This window comes from Melanotaenia boesemani, chromosome 13 (assembly GCF_017639745.1).
Source record: "Melanotaenia boesemani isolate fMelBoe1 chromosome 13, fMelBoe1.pri, whole genome shotgun sequence".
Lineage (NCBI taxonomy): Eukaryota > Metazoa > Chordata > Actinopteri > Atheriniformes > Melanotaeniidae > Melanotaenia > Melanotaenia boesemani.
The window spans coordinates 33,202,427-33,222,424 of record NC_055694.1 but is presented as its reverse complement, the minus strand read 5'-3'; the positions used below and the strand labels follow the sequence as shown (position 1 = coordinate 33,222,424).

Here is a 19,998-nt window from a genome sequence, read left to right as displayed (position 1 = left end):
AGGGAAACATGTAAAGCCTGCAGGACTGCAGCTCTTGAAGACCTACCTTGATCTATGCTATGCTATTTACCTTATGGTCCAAATCAGGGTTGTCCAAAGGATTGTCCAGCCCTCAGGTCGTAGAACATTCAAACTGAATAAATCTCTTCAAAAGCAGGTCGATCTGAGGGTTCAGTGGCTGTGACAGGAGGAGTGGCTTGTTTACATCCTGGTAGAAGGACATCCCAGTAGAAGGACATCCCGATAGAAGGACATCCCGATAGTAGGACATTCCAGTAGAAGGACATCCCGATAGAAGGACATTCCAGTAGAAGGACATCCCGATAGAAGGACATCCCAGTAGAAGGACATCCCAGTAGAGGGTAATCCCGATAGTAGGACATTCCAGTAGAAGGACATCCCAGTAGAAGGACATCCCAGTAGAGGGTAATCCCGATAGTAGGACATTCCAGTAGAAGGACATCCCGATAGAAGGACATCCCGATAGTAGGACATTCCAGTAGAAGGACATCCCGATAGAAGGACATTCCAGTAGAAGGACATCCCGATAGAAGGACATCCCAGTAGAAGGACATCCCGATAGAAGGACATTCCAGTAGAGGGACATCCCAATAGAAGGACATCCCAGTAGAGGGACATCCCGATAGTAGGTCATTCCAGTAGAAGGACATCCCAATAGAAGGACATCCCAGTAGAGGGACATCCCGATAGTAGGACATTCCAGTAGAAGGACATCCCAGTAGAAGGACATCCCGATAGAAGGACATTCCAGTAGAAGGACATCCCAATAGAAGGACATCCCAGTAGAGGGACATCCCGATAGTAGGACATTCCAGTAGAAGGACATCCGGATAGAAGGACATCCCAGTAGAGGGACATCCCGATAGAAGGACATTCCGATAGAAGGACATCCCAGTAGAAGGACATCCCGATAGAAGGACATTCCAGTAGAAGGACATCCCGATAGAAGGACATCCCAGTAGAAGGACATCCTGATAGAAGGACATCCCAGTAGAGGGAAATCCCGATAGAAGGACATCCCAGTAAAAGGACATCCCGATAGAAGGACATTCCAGTAGAAGGACATCCCGATAGAAGGACATTCCAGTAGAAGGACATCCCGATAGAAGGACATCCCAGTAGAGGGAAATCCCGATAGAAGGACATCCCAGTAGAGGGACATCCCGATAGAAGGACATCCCAGTAGAAGGACATCCTGATAGAAGGACATCCCAGTAGAAGGACATCCATATAGAAGGACATCCCAGTAGAAGGACATCCAGATAGAAGGACATCCCAGCAGAAGGACATCCAGATAGAAGGACATCCCAGTAGAAGGACATCCCGATAGAAGGACATCCCAGTAGAAGGACATCCCGATAGAAGGACATCCCAGTAGAAGGACATCCAGATAGAAGGACATCCCAGTAGAAGGACATCCAGATAGAAGGACATCCCAGCAGAAGGACATCCCAGTAGAAGGACATCCAGCATCTCTAGTCTGACTGTTTCTCTTTTTGTTTTTCTCCTCACCAGCCTGAAGTCCGGTCTGTTGCAGTCATAAAACCTGCAGCTCCGTCAGCTGTGGTTGACAGAAGGATTTAGAGAGACGTGTCAAGAACATAAACGTGGGTCCTCAGGGAGCTGTGTCCATCCACAGACTGTCCCACCGGGCTGTTCCCCTTACCACTCGTAAAGCAGTGAAGACTCACTTTGTTTTTGTTTCCTTTTGACTGGAAACTGCAGCCAAAGCAGCTCATTGCAGCAGGATTTCTGTAGGAAAAGAAAATCGAGCCACATTGGCCTTCCCTTCTTCGTCTCCTTGTCTTGACAGCAACCGTGACACGTCATCATCCCAGAATAATAATAATAATAATAATAATAATAATAATTATAATAATAATAATAATTATAATAATAATAATAATAATACATTTTATTTAAAGCGCCTTTCAGGGCACCCAAGGACGCTGTACAAACAAATAATAAAACATTAAAAGTACAGGGGAGGCACACATATACAACACAATCTAAAAACCTAAACATAAAGGGCAGAGTGGTGAGGATGTGATTGAAAATAATGTTACAGACAGTATGCTGTTCTGAAAAGATGAGTTTTGAGTTTGGAGATGAAGGTGAGGAGAGAGTCGGTATTGCGGAGGTCAGGAGGAAGTGCGTTCCAGAGCTGGGGAGCAGAGCGACTGAAAGCTCTGCTCCCCATGGTGCTGAGACGGGCAGGAGGGACAGAGAGATGGATAGAAGAGGAGGAGCGAAGACATCTGGAAGGGGTCACTATGTGGAGAAGATCTGAGAGGTAAGGGGGTGAGAGTTTATGTATGGATTTGTATGTATGGAGGAGGATTTTGTATTCTGTCCTGTACTTGATGGGAAGCCAGTGGAGTTCTTGCAGGATGGGGGTGATGTGATGAAAGGAAGGAGTTCGGGTGATGATGCGGGCAGCAGAATTCTGAACCATTTGGAGTTTCTGAAGGGATTTTTGTGAGAGGCCAAAGAGGAGAGAGTTGCAGTAATCCAGACAAGGCTGTGCACTAGGATAGAGGTGGTGTGGGGGGTGAGGGAGGGGTGAAGACGGTTGATATTGCGCAGATGGAAATAGGCTGAGCGGGTGATGTTATTGATGTGTGAGGTGAATGATAAGGTGCTGTCGAGGATGACACCCAGACTCTTGACCTGAGGGGAGGGGGAAACTGAGGCGCTGTTGATGGTGAGGGAGAAACTATTAACTTTGGAAAGGGTGGATTTGGTGCCAATGAGGAGAATGTACATGGTGGCCTCCACGGGTGAACAATTTAGTAAACATTAGATTTTTAAAGCTGCTAGGAGATTGGTTTCAGAAGAAAGGACAATAACAACATAGTAGGACAATGTGCTGATAGTTGGGGTTCTTTTTAAGAATTTAGTTAATGAGCAATAATTTGCAGCAGGTGAGTGTTAGCAGGGAAACATCTAAAACCTGCAGGGTAACAGTCCTCCAGGACTAGTTCTGCACAGCCCTGGTCTAAGAAAAAAAATCCCAAAAGCCTTTTGTTGATGTAACTGAACTTTTTGAGGTTTTAAGATGTTTTGTATCTTTGTTAACTATTTTTCCTGTTTAATTATAAATTTGGGTTCTTTTAGTAACCTAAATATTTTTGCTGCCTGTTGTCTCTGCACATCACTCCTTTTTTTATTTTCCAGTCTAAACATCTTCTATTCCCCTCTCAACTCATGCCTTAGGACCCATTCATGCTTGCTCTGAGATATCTGCTCTGCGCTCACACCCCATGCAGACTGAAGGATTTGGGGTATTTAATGAGACACGGCCATGCATGCAGTACTAGTAACGCGTTACTGTAACGCTGTTGCTTTTGTCAGTAACTAATACTCTAATACAATACTTTTAAAATAAAGCAACTCAGTTACCCTACGGTGCGTTACTCCGTTACCAGCTAAACTACTACATGCTGGCCAGCAGCTGTGAGCTGCAGGACATTGGCGGTGTTACAAAGTCTTGTTTTTCTGTGAAGTCGCTTGTAAAAGTCGTCAGTCGCAGGTTGAGGTCTCCTCTGCTCCCCTTGTGTTTCTCTCACAGCTGTCCACAAAGCAATGACCCCTGGATGCAGAACGGAAACATGAACACAACAGACCTTTTTTCAGGAACTAGTCAAGGATCAAGGATCAAGGATTCTTTATTGTTGTCATTCCACTCACGTACAAAGACGTACAAAGCAGCCCCCCAATAATACACCTAAATCAATGAGGTTGGCCTCAGGACCAACTAAAAGTGTACTAGCGGGCAGCCTCATCCCAGGAGCTCGAGAAGCCGCTGCACTGCTGCGCGCCTCCATCATCCCCGTGTGTCCACAGCTCCGTTACCTGGGTTACCGAGAGCATCCGAACCGGGCACACCCTTACACACACACACATGCACACACACTTCACGTGACAGAGAGACTGAGACAATGCCTCCGGATGACTAAGGAAAGATGTAAATAAAAATATATAATTAAGAGTAGGAGAAAGACGGAGGCTCAACATGCAGCATGGATTTAATGTTCCAGCAGCTGCTTTATTTCTTTTTATTTATTTATTCTTTCAAATAATCTGCTGGCCTGACTTAGTGTGGAAAAATGACTTTGTGTTAGAGTGGGGTTTTTTGTTTGTTAGTTTGTTTGGTTTTTTTTGTTTGTTTGTTTTTTTTTTTTTTGTATTTTGTACAAAACTGTAATTAAGTTGTTAGGATATTAATGGGTGAATTTTTAAGAATGTTCTTATACAAAAGTAACTGAAAGGTTTTAACAGTAACGCATTACTTTTTGGTTTAAGTAATCAACAAAGTAACTTTTTAAATGAAGTAACTAGTAACTGTAACTAGTTTATTTTTCCAGGTGGTGATCAAATGCTGATTGGTTACAAAGAAGCCATTGATTTCATCACAAGACGACAAACCACCAGAGATTATGAAGAGCGATTGAATGTGTGTGCAGCCTGAACAATCTTCATTCTTGTAACACAGAGTTTTACTCCACCGAAAAGCAACTTATGAAGCAGAGCATCATCATACCAACACAACAGCAGCCCTCAAACATCGTTCTACATATGACTGCCCCCACGTGGCAGGAAAATACCACAACATGTAGATGTGTGATCATGAACTCCTGATACAGAAAGGTCCCTCCATCCTGAGATGTGAAGAGAGGACGTGAGAACAGAGTAGAGTGGAGGCAAGGTGCAAGCATGCACATTTCACACTGCAGCTAGATGTAGGCATTAAATCAACCAAAATAGTGCAAAGTGCCATAAAACTCAAGAAGAAGACATTGTCTGCCACATTTGTTGTCATAAGAAGTTAAATATCTTGTTAGATTAACAATGTTTTATCTGCATCAGATATTTTGTCAGCAATTACAGATGTCAAGTCAGGAAAATCCGGTTTACAAGATATTGTAATAGACATATAATACAGAATAAAGCTATTAGACTGTTTACCACAGGTTTTGATTGTATACTGTACTTGGATTCCAGGTCACACGTGTGTAGAAAGCAACAACAAAGATAGGACTACCTGAGAAGCCATCACTAAAATCACAAGTTGCTAACTTGGAAATTGTATTAATAAAATCAGAAGTTAAAACCATCATAAAGGAGCAAATAAAAAACAAACAAAAATGGCAGGAAATAATATTATAAAAACATCTGGATCGTATTAAAGAGAATGTTTCTGTTGGAAGAAAGGAGGGAAATAGTCCCAGAAATAATCATCACCTGTCTTAGACTAAGGCATACATGACCAAACACCCACATGAGAAGATAAGAGCCAACAGGATTGTGTGCACGTTGTAAACCACCTGAGTCTGTCAAGCACGTTGATGAAATGAAGATGAAGATAAATTAAATTAAACATTAAAATTAAACATTACATTTTCATTAGAAAACTTCATTTGAAAAGTACTAAGTTGTGTGGCATAAAAAATGTTTCATGTTTTTTTTATTTGATTCTATCTATCTATCTATCTATCTATCTATCTATCTATCTATCTATCTATCTATCTATCTATCTATCTATCTATCTATCTATCTATCTATCTATCTATCTATCTAGTTTGGGGGGAATGCACATTTAAGCTACTTGCATTTAAACTAACTCCAATTAAATGTGGAGCATGTCAATCAAATGTGATGGAGGAAATTATAAAGATCGGTGAGGACATGAGGAAGTTGCATAAGGCTCTCCTTACTTTATTTAGAGATATGAGTGGGGAAAAAGGAAATGAAGATAACAGTATATATAGTGTTTTTGTTTTTTCTGTAGTACTAAAGCTGAAGTGCTAAAGTAAGTATGAAGTACATACACGCTCCGGTACAGCAGGTGGCGGTATTCCTTTTGTTTGCGATCATATTATTATATCAGAAGAAGAAGAAGACGAAGAAGGAGCAGAAGAAGAAGAAGAAGAAGAAGAAGAAGAAGAAGAAGAAGAAGAAGAAGAAGAAGAAGGTAGTTTATGTTTATCTTAAAGCTTCTGTTTCCGCGCTTTCACTGTGTAGAAGTGTGGAGGCCACACAGCTGATGGGTCAGCTGGTTCTTACTGGCGGACTGTTTCATGTTTCTGACAGGCTCTTGTCGTGTTCCTGGTACTAAGACAACAGGTGCAGGGACCGAAACATCTGCACGGATCTTCTCTAACAGCGTCCACGGGTGGACTTGAGCTGCTCGCTATGAACTGGTGTGGACGTGTCGGATGTTAGCTTACAATGCCTCTGGCTCCGGCTAACCAGGCCCAGCTGATTCGCTCCAGTCAGAAGGACGAGTATTACCGATCCGTCCTGAGAAACAACGCTAACGAAGCTTTTCACACACTTGCTGGTAAGCTTGAGTTCGTCTTCATGTTCTCCGATTTCAGCTTCGATGCTGCTTTTCATTCAGGTGGGAAGGAAAGTGATCAGGTGAGAAATTATTCCAATGTCTGTTGTATAAAAAGAAGCATACCAGAAGAATTTAGTTTTAAATCTGTAAGTGTATGGCTCTCTCAACTCTTTGTCCTCATATTTGTGACTCTTTCTGGCGGCTGCTGCACAGAATTGTGGGACTACATTACCTCATTTCTTTACATAAAGGATGCTGAAGTTTGTCTCTGCGAAACGAGATGAAAAAGAAGCCACGAAGTCTCATTCTCTTTGCCTTTAGAAAATTATCGCATCGCTTATCACAGCTCCCACTTAGAAACTTAGGGCCATTTCACTCAGTCCTGGCTGAGACCCCCTCCCCTTATCATTGATCACCGACTGCTAAACAGTCAGGAACCGAAACATCATCCAGCTCAGCAGCACTTCTCAGATGTTAACCACACTGAGAAGCATCAAATCCTGGGATGATTCATCTTTCCAGGGAATTAAATCTTCAGAAAAAGGGATGGTGTATAGCAGCTGCCAAAGCATGAAATAACAAGAGCCTGTTTTTCTAAAGGATCCAAACGATGGCTGGACTGGAGGAGAGAGATAGAGCTGCTGTCAGATCTGGCATACTACAGTTTAACAACGTTCTCGGGTAATTATCATCCAGTCCCAGATGAACAGTCTTACCTAACTGTACTGCTGATAGAAAGCTACATTTTTCTCATTACACTCTGCAGGTTATCAAACTCTTGGTGAGGAATATGTCAACATCATCCAGGTGGACCCCACTAAACGTCAGATCCCCTCTCGGGCCAGACGTGGCCTCTTTATCCTGTGTCATGCTTACTTTCCATACCTCCTGGAGAAGGTCCTGGTGTGCTTGGAGAACGAGCTGGAAGGCGAACAGGAGAGCCGTGGCGGCGTGAGCCGGCGTCAGGCGGCGACTGGGTGCTGGAGCCTGGAGTGTTGGCTTAGAAGATGGGTGCAGAGGGGGGTGGCGCTGCTCACAGAGCCCCAGAGGAGAGCATGTCTGCCGGCTGTGTTGGTCGTCCAGCAGGGTGTGACGCTCCTGCACCGACTCCACGTGGCTCTGTTCTACATCAGCAGCTCATTCTATCATCTGTCCAAGAGAGCGGCTGGCATCGGCTACGTGAGTCCTCCATAGGCCTCATATGGTAGAACAAACACTGTATGTATGTATGAGAGAGAGGAGGCAGACTTCAGGATTTTTATTTTAAAATAAGTATTTTATTTTATAAATGTATGCGTGTGTCTGTTAATCCAAGCCGTCCTGATAAATGATTGTAAAACTGCCAAGTTGTCATGGTGATCCCCAGCTCCTCAAACCTAATGGGTGCTGTGTTGGCTTTCTGTGACAAATCTAGAAGAATTAACGTGCTAGTCTGCAAACATACAACTAGATTGGGAAGGGAGGGTTTGTTTAATTCAGAGATCCACCAAGTTATGAAGCGCTGATTTTTAGGTGCTCCCTGAACAGATATCAATAGAAATAATAAAAAAAAATGTTGACAATCTTTTAGTTTGCAGTCTTAACATGTTTAAAGCATGTAGCGTGTTTCCATGCAGATGTCTGAATTTACTCAGACTTTAAAGGCAAAATAAGTAGCACTGACACCTAGTGTTTCAAATCAGAACTGCAGTCGAAAGACAAAAACACGGAGAGCGTCCTCCCCCCCCTACCTTGAAGAGTTTCACGTAGGTTGCCGGTTTGTATGAGGACGGTTCTTTTATACAATCTATGAAGGACGGAGAACATAGCGCCAGCAAACATCATGATGAGGAGCGAAGATGATTCACACACATAGTAAGTTACTATGCTTTGCAATGCTAGCGCTAATTTCACTCACTAATTTACGTTAGCATAAAATAGAGTGTAAACAAACGCTACATTAATCAACAAATGCCACGCAGCGATTTCCCTTAGCCTCAGTTAATAAATTAATTTGATAGTAATTTCATGAGTTTATAAGACAAAACACACATTCACTCGGCCCAAAGATCATTACATTTGTTGTAAACTAACAGGCCACCGATTTACTCCACTAATACATCCATACAGTCACACACATTCATTTAAAAAGAGCAGAGAAATAAATTAGACTAAAATCTTAGTAACTCAAGATAAACTTTTCGGTTAATTTAAGCAAAATTCCGGTGCTTACCTGTCGAGGAGAAACTTTCCCAGCTCAGACTTCTCCACCTTTCAAAAGATTCTCCAACACTAATCCTTGTTTTATCCTTTCTTTGGTGGTTTGCTTTTTTAGCAGGATGTTGAGGCTTTTTAGGTTTTTCTGAAACTATTTCTGGTCCGCTTCTTTTTCTAGCTTCCATACCTGCATGCTGCTGCTCTTTTGCCGACATAAAATACCAAACGCTGCCTTGTTGTTGTTTGGCAGCCGTGGAGATTATGATTGGTTAAGAAACCAGGAAGTTGGAAAGAGCTACACGGTGCACCCAAGTTATTCCGGCACGGAACTCTTATTTTGAAGGAGAAAAACTTGGAGGAGGCAGATTGTTAATAGGGAAGCTAGCATCAAGTATCACTCGCAACAAATGAGAACATTTTAAATTATTTTTAAGGAAAAAATCCTAATTATTCAGCCTTTAAAGTCCCGTTTCCATCAACAGGTCTGGCTCTTTATGGCACGAGTCGGTATGCTTTTTCTTTTTTTAAAAAGTGGGCTGGTTCGGGTCAAATATTCTGGTTCCCATCCCAGTTTTTGCCTGTGGAAACACAATAAAATGTAAACCGTACCGGACTTGTTGGAGGAAACGGGGCTCTAAGTTTTAATGGACAGTATTGCTGTGACTACATCAAACATATTACAGTGGAACACAATAGAAACCAGCTGCAGACGGAGTGAAAGAAGCGGTGCATACCCACCACAAAACACACTCTGTAGATGCATCCATCTTACTGGCTGATAGACTGTGTTTGTTTTAAAATGAAACCTATGTCTTCATTGTATCTGAGCGGAGCACTTTTAACATGTAGTGATGTCGTATGTGTGTAGTTGCGTGTGATGGGGCTGGGAGGTGACGACGCCACCATCAGGACCAGCTACAGGCTGCTGGGTGTTGTCTCCCTCCTCCAGCTGCTCGTCACCGTCAGTCTGCAGCTCAACAACTTCAGGCAACGGCAAAGAGCCCGGCAGGAGTGGAAGCTCTACAGGAAGCTCAGGTAGAGAAGCAGAACGTTAAACACGGCTGTCTGGACGCAGCACCGTCTGATCCTTCTGTCAGGACCCACATCAGAACTCCTGATTCTTCTTCCACACGTTCAGATTTCAGGATTGAAGTGGGATTGTTGGTTCTGAATGTTTTCCTTTGACAGTCTGAAGCCTGAAGAAAATTTGTATTTTGAAACTGCTCCAGAAGTCCCACATGAAACACGAGTGTGTTTTCAGTCCTCAGCACAACCTGAGCTCCAACCACAAAGCAGCCCGCTGCATCCTCTGCCTGGAGGCGAGGAGGCACTCCACCTCCACCCCCTGCGGACATCTCTTCTGCTGGGAGTGCATCACGGAGTGGTGCAACACCAAGGTCAGGCCACATCAGAGCAGCCTGTCAAATTTATCATTTGACCATTTTTTTCATGGAAATGGAATAAATTCAATGATGAATATTTAATTTGAATAGTTTTGATAAATTTAAATTATTTTGAATAAATGATTGGAAATTTAATAAATCTAATTATTGAAAAATAGTTGGAATAATTTTAAGAAATTATTCATTTTCCAGATTATTAGAAATATTTAAGTTAATGGATACATTTGTTCCTAAATATATTTAAAACAATCAAAAATTAAATCATTTTAAATGATCCTGAATTTGAATGAAATTATTTAAAATTAATTTGATAAAATTGTATGTAACAAATAATTTAAACAATTTAGAATTTATTGTGACAATGGATAAATACATTCTTAAATAAATATATTTAATATATTAATGTAACATAAATTAATGACAATGATCTTTTTCAAAGAAATTCAATAAACTTAATTATTGAAAATGAGTTTGAATATTTTAGGTCATTTATTAAATTATTCAAATGACTTAAAATTAATTTTAAAGCTAATTAATTGATGAATATATTTAATAAATTAATTTAGAATAAATGAATTAAAAATCTGTTTTAACAGAAATCATGTGTAGTAAAATGCGGCAGCCGCGAGCAGCTTTATTTAGAAACAGCCGTGGAAGTCGCTCACTCAGCATCTCTCAAGATTTCATCTGTTAAAGTACGAAAAGCCAAACGGATAGAAATCTGTGAAACTGTCCAGGTGGCGGTCACACCTGCGTCTGCAGCCGTTTTTATCAGTCATGTCCAGGAAACGTCGTTTATAAAAAAACTCCAAAACTATGTTGGTTAAGTGTGAACATACTGGAAGTGGATCATGTTTTTCCGGATTATTATTACATTATAAAGGAAAAGAGATGTTCAGTTTAGGCTTGTTTTGTGGCCATTCTGTCAGTATAACTGCATCATGGGGGAGGAATCCTGACAGGAAGCTGATTTTAACTAACATGTCCGGCTAACTGCTGACGGTTAGCAGCTGTCTGAGGTGTTAAAAACCCTCTCAACTGTTTGGAGTCACTCTAATTTTCAAGGTTTCGGTTGTTTTTAGATGCTGAAAACGTCTCTGGCTGTTGGCTTCGTGTCACGTTTCCTCCCTGATTCTCCCACTGAGATCTTTCTTCTACAACACTGACTGCACATACACATCAGCGCTACACACACCTGAACGTTCCCACAGAGCTGCATCGATCAGTGTTTTTATATCGGAGCCTCGGATCAGACCAGCTGCTCTCATTTCACACCAGATCCTGTTTGTCCATCTTTTCAGCCGGAGTGTCCTTTGTGTCGGGAGAAGTTCCTGCCTCATCGACTGGTGTACCTGAGGAACTACAGCTAGAACTACACAACCAGATGTTGGACACACAGCAGCTGAACCGGTCTGGAAGCAAACAGCGTTTTCCAGTTTTCCAGATTGCTCCCATATAAACCCAGTTTTCCTTGTGCTTTACATTTCATAAAGAAATCATGTAAATATGAGTAAATCTATTTAATTTAATATTGTAATAGATGATTACAAAATGTTTAAAATGTCTAAATACATGATCTGTACTAAGTTTGTTAAAATTATTAACTGTAAAGACGTGAAGGTCTGTTTTTACCAACCGTCTGCTCTGATTGCTGCACCATAAAAGAGATTACAAGATTTTTCCTAAGAACAGTATTAAGACTCCAGTATTCCCAACACATGGCTCGACTGGGGCAGAACCCAGTTTTGTTTTTTTTTAATAATGAAAATTAATCAGTTTGAGGATGTGTGCGTTGCACAAGAATGGTTTGAAAAGCGTATTTTAATGGGAAAATAACAGAACTATCTTTTGTGAAAACTGATTTTCTGGTTCAGTTGGATCTAATATATTCATTATCTGTCATTTACGTGCTTGTCCTTTATTATTTCTAAACAACACAAGGCTAAATTTGCAAGTGAAAACTACAGGGTCTGATATTAGCTAAGATATAGTGAAGGTTAACGTGTGAGGAACTTAACTGTCTGGTCGCTGTTGTAAACATCAGCTGTTTGAAAAGCCTCGTCTCCTGACTGAGTGTAAAAGTACCGTAACATTCAGAGTTATGACTGACAGGTTGTTGCTTGGCAGCATCAGCCTTGAACTGTGAACAGCAGCAGCACAGGAAAAAATAAAAAAGATGAGACGAAGCTCATTATGAAAGACTGGCGGCCTCAGGCAGCTTGTTCTTCATCTCCAAAAGCTGATGAAAATTCAACATTCATTTCCTTTTTTATCAGCAGGTGATGATGCAAAATGATTGTTGCACCGTTTCAAGTAATCATGATTTTACATCTTTATAACTTTAATCTTTGATCTTCTAAACATGTTTCCTTCATGTTGTGGAGGAAAATTATCTGGTGGGCTGGATTAGAAATACTCAAGCAAACTATAAAAAGCTGTGTATTATTTTATAGTACAGTAATCCACCAGCCACTTTATTAGGTTCATGGTTCAAGTACTTGTCAACACAAATATCCAACCAGCCAATCACATGGCAGCATGTAGTCATGTAGACATGATGGAGACGACTTGCTGAAGTTCAAACTGAGCATCAGAATGAGGAAGAAAGAGGATTTAAGAGACTTTGAACATGGCATGGTTGTTGGTCTGAGTATTTACTGTGATACTCCCCAGGACAAACCCACCACCTTGCCGTGGAGGAGGGGTTTGCGTGTCCTGAAGATCTTAAGAGCAAATGGAAGAAAACATGATGCCCCTGGTAGGGTTAGGGTTTTTCTCAGGGACACCTTGACATGAGCTTGACAGGCCGAGGATCAAACCGCCAACCCTCAGGCTACAAGACGACCGCTCTACCCACTGAGCCACGCTTAGTAAAGTTTTCCTTGCCCGGACGTGGATCACCGAGACCCCCTCTGGAGCCAAGCTTGAAGGTCGGGCACAGAGGTGAGCGCCTGGCCTTTGCCCATGGGGCCCAGTTGGGCTCAGCCTGAAACAGTAGCACAGGCTCCCCTCTGTGGGGACCTTGGCAGTCTGATCCTCGGCTGCAGAAGCTAGCTCAGAGACATAAATGTCACCTCTCTGTCCGACCCTTTAACGGTTAACGGTAACACTTGTCATTATATTATGTACACATCAGCACTTTTCATGATTCACATGAACACACAGAACAGCACAAGCACACATACATCCCTGTCACAACCAGCTGGCCGATACACATGCACGTGGAGAAGCAGTGGGATGCACGCACACACGCTTCAGTAATATGCATATAGCCTCATCTCTGTGGTTGGTTCATGAACGAACTCACATTTGTCACTTGGAATGTGCGTGGAGCTGGCACAAGGGAAAAGAGGTTAAAATTTTTAATTGTTTGTAAGAAATGAAAGCAGATATAATATTACTCCAAGAGACTCATTTATCAAACTCAACAATAGATCTTCTCTCAACAACCCAGTTTCCACACGTGTATTCAGCTTGTTATAATTCTAGGCAGAGAGGAGCAGCAACTCTTATTAATAGAAGGTTAAATTTTGATATAGATAATACAATCATAGATCCAGAAGGCAGATTTATAATAGTTACATTATCTATTAAAAATGTTAAGTTATGTATCGCAAACATATATGGTCCAAGTGTTGATGATCCCTCCTTCTTTCACTCCCTCTTCACCTCTATGGTCACTCAGATAACACACTAATTATAGGAGGTGATTTTAACATTATACTGGAGAAAAAAAGTACCACAGGAGCTCATCGAGTCTGGAAATCCTCATAAACTGTTAAACATGAAGGATTTTGGTCTTTGTGATGCTTGGCGCTCCCACCATCCCACACTAAGAGAATACACCTTCTTCTCTTCAGTTCACCATTCCTATTCTAGATTAGATTATTTCTTAACTAGCAGCTCGCTGATGAATGACATGTCAGAAATCAGAATCCATCCTATTAGCATTAGTGATCACGCACCAGTATCATTCACTCTGAGAAGTAAGAGCAATAAACCAGCAACTAGAAACTGGAGATTTAATACGTTGTTACTTAAAGATCCTGAGTTTATCAGCTACTTTAAAAGAGAATGGTCCTTATATCTAGAAAATAACGACTTGCCAGAAACTTCAGCGTGTGTTCTTTGGGAAGCAGGAAAAGCAGTAATGAGAGGGAAAATAATTTCCTTTTCTTCTCATAAGAAAAAGAAAGAAACTTTGAGAATTTCAGAGTTAGAACTCAGAATTAAATCCTTAGAGGACGCTTACCATGTCTCCCCAGAAGAACACACACTAAATGCTATAAGGAAAGCTAAACTTGGACTTAATGAAATAATAGATAAAAAAAACGCAATTTTTGGTGCAAAGACTTCGCTTGGAGAACTTTGAGCATGGCAACAAATCCGGAAGGTTCCTGGCTAATCAGTTAAAAACAAACAAGGAGAAATCAACCATCTCCTCTGTCAGAGATCCAGAAGGAAACATCAACCATGACCCTGACAAGATAAATAACACTTTCAAAGAATTCTATAAAACATTATATACATCACAACTAACTACAACAGATGACAATATTGATAAATTTCTTAGTAACATCAATCTTCCAAAATTAAAACATGAAAATAAAATGGTCTTGGATTCACCTCTTTCAGTCGGCGAACTCCATTAAGCTCTCCAGCATATGCCCAACAATAAAGCTCCAGGTCCAGATGGTTACCCAGCAGAATTCTACAAAGAATTCTGGACAATGCTGGCACCCACTTTCTACAATATGATATTAGAAATAAAGGAAAAACAAAAAATACCTTCAAATATGAACCTAGCCAATATTACTCTACTAATAAAACCAGGTAAAGACCCGACACTTCCATCCAGTTACCGTCCAATTTCATTAATAAATGTAGATCTCAAAATAATTAGCAAAGCTTTGGCCAGAAGAATAGAAAAAATAACCCCTCTAATAATACATCCTGACCAAACAGGCTTTATTAAAGGTAGACATTCCTCTACTAACATGCGTAGATTAATTAACATCATAGATTATTCTACTCTACATAATCTGGAATCCACAGTCATTTCTTTAGACGCAGAAAAAGCATTTGACCGAGTAAACTGGAAATTTTTATTTGCAACGTTAAACAAATTTGGGTTTGGGTCATCTTACATAGACTGGATAAAAATTTTATATAACAACCCAAATGCATGTGTGAAGACCAAGCTTCTGTTTGCAGAGAGGCACCAGACAGGGCTGCCCGCTTTCTCCATCACTCTTTGCTATTTTTATTGAACCCCTAGCTGCTGCCATAAGACAAAATAAAGAGTTTAAAGGAATCCATGCCAAAAATATAGAACACAAGATATGTCTTTATGCTGATGACGTATTACTTTTCCTCCAGAACTCACCAACATCTCTCCCCCAGACAATCACTCTTATTAACACATTCTCATCAATATCTGACTACTCTATTAACTGGTCTAAGACTATTATTATGCCCATCAACTGTGACTTACAAAACACACCCAATACTACAATACAGTCTGGAAACATTAGATATCTAGGCATAAACATTTCCCCCAGGTTATCAGAACTAACAAAGCTAAATTATGTCCAGCTACTTAAAGCAATAGAGGATGATCTCTCACGGTGGAGGCGCTTACCCATATCACTCATGGGGAGGGTTGCCACAGTTAAAATGATGGTTCTATCTAAAGTAAACTACCTGTTTTCAATGATACCCACTAAACCATCCTCCAGCTGGTTTAAGTCACTGGACTCACATATATCTAAATTTTTATGGAAAAACAAGCCATCACGTATCAGTCTAAAAACTTTACAACAGACTAAAGATAGAGGCGGATTGGAGCTACCCAACTTTAATCATGTTTTCTTAGCTAACAAGCTGCAGTATATCTCCAAATGGCTTAAAGCTAGCAGTCTGGATGAACCATGGTTAGATGTAGAGCAAGCATTGTGTGAGGATCTGGTTATCTCTGACCTGCCATTCATCAGCTCAACCATCAAAACACATAAGTGTTTTAAAAGCATTAATGTCAGTTCCTCTTTAGTGGCTTGGTGGGATTTTCTAAAAAGAACCAAATCCTCACTTTTTCCATGTACGTTTACACCCCTCTAGAACAACCCTGACATCCTGCAAAAACAAAAAGATGAGGCCCCACCTACCCCCTCGACTTCAAGCGGTCGTGGCGGCGAAGGAGAAGAAGGAGAGCACCCTTGGCCTTACTTAGCGTGCATGTTTTCTTATGTTGGAGTGAAGGATAATTCCTATCGAATGAAGTGTTTACTCTGCCTTCCGAAAGAATGTGAAATAATGGCCTTTAAAAATTCCCTGTCTAACTTGAAAAAGCATATCAAGGTAAGCTACAATATATTAAATAAAACGTACCTCTTATACGTACCGCTAATTATTTGTAGCTAGCTTTAGCTGTCAGCAATTCTGGCTACAACGTGGTATGCATGCCCAGACATGCCGCGATGAATGTTACCTTAACATAATTTTATCATAAAGGCTGTGTCTATCTGTGAATACTAGTTTGTTTAGACTTATTATCCCCAATTTTAACTCTATTTTTGTATATGTGTAGCCTAAGCCAGTTTGTAGACCATATTTCTTATCTGAGCTATAAAATGTGGCAAGGAAATGTGCTGATAAAACATAGTATTTCAAGTAGCATAATCTCACTCCCATTTTTCACGATGCAGGGTTGATATTGATTTAACTAATCAACTAACTAATCAATTAATCATCTACTGAGTTTGACAGGCTTATGACAGAAAGGTTAAAGGCGGAGCAGTAATGAAGGATATTTATTTATGGGTTGCTTGCTAAACTCTTTTGATATACAGTGGAATTTTTTACTTAGGTACAATTATGTGGCCATGTCTGATTAAACCCTTGTGCCACTAGTAATTGTTCCACAGTGTCAACCCTGGATCAGAACAGTTATTACACGTAACAATAATGTTGCTTTTTGTAAAATTCTAGTAAAACAAAGTATCTAAGTAAAACTTTTAATTCGCTTTTTTGTTTGTTTCAGAGCAAACATGACTGCCACCTTCAAAGATATGAGGAACTCACCTCAGCCAAGAGAAGAAGGCAGACTGGGGTTCCCTCCACCTCCATCAAGCAGGCCACATTAGTTAGTACTTGGACTATGCCTCAGAGATCCATTGATAAGGCCATTGTTAAGTTTGTGGTCGAAGGACTTCAGCCATTCAACATTGTTGAACAAGAAGCATTCAGAGAATTTGTGGGAGAACTTGTACCAAATTGTAGTTTTAGTGAAGAATAAACAGAAAATTTCTGCATTCTGAAAAATGACTGTGCTTTATGCATACAAGTTGCATACAGAAGGAAGTAAGCTGTGGTGGAAGACGCACAAGATATTTGTTCTGTTTTGTTTACAAAGCTTTAATCTCAGTGTTTAAGGTTCTCTGATCACTTGCTTTGTTGGGTGCCCTTCAGATTTATGAAGATATTCATAAAATAAATGAAGTGATATTCAATTTTTTGAGTGCTTTCTTTAATACCAACATTACATATTAAAACTTCATACCTGTACTTTTACTTTCAATACTTGAGTACGTTTTAAAGACGACAGACTACTTTTAATACTTAAGTACAAAAAATCTTGAATACTTTAATACTTTTACTTGAGTACGGTGCTTAAAGAAGACTTCTACTTCTACTCAAGTCATTTTTTGATAGAGTATCTGTACTTTTACTCAAGTATGGGTCTCTGCTACTTTTTACATCTCTGCTTGGGTGACATTAATATGGCAGTTAACTCTGCACACATGATACGCACAGCATTATGCATCACAAAGAAAACTATCCTTGTGAACTGGAAAAACAAAAATAATCTGTGTATTCAGCAGTTTAGAAATCTCTTAGTTGACCACACAGTAGTGAGACAATGTCTGCCTCCTCAAAGAACTATTTAGCTGAATCTCATTTCCTCTGGTCCCCTGTGCTTAGTTCCATCACTTAGTGTAGGTGGAGGACTCTGACCTCATTGCTGTGGGGGTTTGGGAAATGGCCGGGAGTGACTGGTGGTTGCGGGTTCTTTGTGGTTGCCCGTGGTGCGGGACCTGGCTGCTCTGCGATGGGGGTGGCTCTGGGTCTGGCCCCGTCGGGGGCTGTGGGGGCGGTGGGAGCGCTTGGAGTCGCCTCGTAGCTGGGGGTGAGGCCACTGGTGGGCCTGGGGGTGGTGGGCCGTGGGTCTGCCGCTGTCCCCATCCTCTCATTCCCCGTTAGGGATGTGGGAGGGTGGGTACTTTCTAGGGTTGGTGACGGCTCACTGGCTGTGGTCCCTGAATATCCCGGGCATGGGGGGGCGGCCTCTCCTGGCCTGTCTTGCCCTGGGGGGTCTCCTGGGGAGCGGGGGTGCCTAATGTCACTAGAGGCTCATCATCCAGAGGGAAGTTTGCTGGACGTACATCCCCGGACCCCTCTTACTTCCCGCTCTCTCTGTCTCACACACACACGTAGGGAGTTGGGAGGCGTGGAGTGGAGGAGACCATTCAGTGGTCTCCTTGGATGCACCCCGTGGCGACTGGCCTCTCAGTTTTAATTGCACCGAGACACCAAAACACAAGAATCACAACACACAAACAACACCTGGGGGGCATGGCATGCGATGCATGTCGGGCGGGGCCACTTAGATGGCCCTGCTCCCGGCTCATCGCGGTCACTGCCCCTCAGTTTTAATTGCACACAACACACACTTCATAAACAGTCAGGAGCGGGGAGGGAGAGGGTATTGGGGACCTCTCACACCCCTGTTCCCCCTGAGTGTGGCTGGGGGCGGGCGGGGGGGGTGGTTGCCCTGGGGCCGGGTCCTGGGGTGGCTGCGCTGGTGGGCTGCTGGCTGCTGTGGGTGTTGGGTCAAGGGGGGGTGCTTGGGGCTCGCTGTCCTCTGGTCCGCCTGGGGTGTCCCCCACGGGGAATGGTGGGTGGGTTGTGTGTGGCGTGACTGTGTGGTGGTGAGTGCTTGTGGGTGCGGCGCGGGGGAGGGTGTGAGTGTGGGGTTATATGGGGTGCGGATTGGAGTAGGTGGGGAGTGTGGGGAGGGGGCCGATGGCACCCTGGTTCCCGGGGTGTGCAGCTGGAGTATGGAGTGCCGGACCCGCTTGTACAGGCTGTCCGGTCCCTGTAGAACCGGACGGCAGTAATCGGATTCTTTTCCAGTGAGGACTGGACTCCACCAAGGCTGCCCTTTGTCACCGATTCTGTTCATAACTTTTATGGACAGAATTTGTGGGTGCAGCCGAGGCATTGAGGGGATCCGGTGTGATGACCTTAGGATTGGGTCTCTGCTTTTTGCAGATGATGTGGTGCTGTTGGCTCCATCGGGCCTTGATCTTCAGGTCTCACTGGAGTGATATGCAGTCAAGTATGAAGCAGATGGGATGAGAATCAGCACCTACAAATCTAAAGGTGTACCTTCTGGTCCTTAGCTAGAAAACGGTGGAGTGTTCTCTGCAGGTCGGGAATGAGGTCCTGCCCCTAGTGGAGGAATTCAAGTATCTTGGTGTCTTGTTTACAAGTGAGAGAAGGATGGAGTGGGAGATCCACAGGCGGAACGGTGCGCCGTCTTCCGTGATGCAGACTCAGCATCTGTCTGTTGCAGTGAAAAAAGGAGCAGAGCCAAAACGCATTGCTATCGATTTACCAGTTGATAAATGTTCCTATGGTCACGAGCTGTGGGTAGTGACTAAAAGAACGAGATTGCAAATACAAGCGGCTGAAATGAGTTTTCTCCGCAGGGTGGCCCGGCTCTCACTTAGAGATAGGAAGAGAAGCTTGGTTACCCGGGAGGGGCTCAGAGTAGATTCGCTGCTCTTCTGCATCAAGAGGAGCCAGATGAGGTGGCTCGGGCATCAGACAAGGATGCCCCCTGGACACTTCCCTAATAAGGTGTTCCAGACATGACCCACAGGGAGTAGGCCCCAGGACACACTGGAGGGACTACATCTCTCGGCTGGCCTGGGAACGCTTCGGGATCTCCCCAGAAGAGCTGGCGAATGTGGT

The 19,998-nt window shown here is 42.3% G+C and overlaps 1 protein-coding gene across 3 annotated transcripts; it reads left to right on the top strand.

Annotated features, from left to right (window-relative positions):
* Window positions 1-5,909: 5,909 nt before the first annotated feature.
* pex10 (peroxisomal biogenesis factor 10) lies at window positions 5,910-11,865 on the top strand. 3 transcript variants are annotated; one of them, XM_042003068.1, is made up of 7 exons: window positions 5,910-5,947; window positions 6,138-6,364; window positions 6,965-7,045; window positions 7,131-7,543; window positions 9,429-9,595; window positions 9,822-9,957; window positions 11,265-11,865. In XM_042003068.1, exons 2-7 carry the CDS (start codon window positions 6,253-6,255, stop codon window positions 11,331-11,333), a joined length of 978 nt encoding a protein of 325 aa, XP_041859002.1. In that variant the 5' UTR covers window positions 5,910-5,947; window positions 6,138-6,252; the 3' UTR covers window positions 11,334-11,865. The 3 variants fall into 3 exon arrangements, with proteins under 3 accessions (XP_041859002.1, XP_041859000.1, XP_041859003.1); XM_042003066.1 differs by having other exon boundaries at window positions 5,935-5,995; window positions 6,115-6,364; XM_042003069.1 differs by having other exon boundaries at window positions 5,938-5,995; window positions 6,141-6,364.
* Window positions 11,866-19,998: the final 8,133 nt, after the last annotated feature.

Coding starts and splice junctions, on each gene's coding strand:
- pex10 (XM_042003068.1), top strand. CDS start 6,253: ATGCCTCTGGCTCCGGCTAACCAGGCCCAGCTGATTCGCTCCAGTCAG. Junction 6,365..6,964: donor AGCTTTTCACACACTTGCTG/GTAAGCTTGAGT, acceptor GTTTTTCTAAAG/GATCCAAACGATGGCTGGAC. Junction 9,958..11,264: donor CGGAGTGGTGCAACACCAAG/GTCAGGCCACAT, acceptor CCATCTTTTCAG/CCGGAGTGTCCTTTGTGTCG.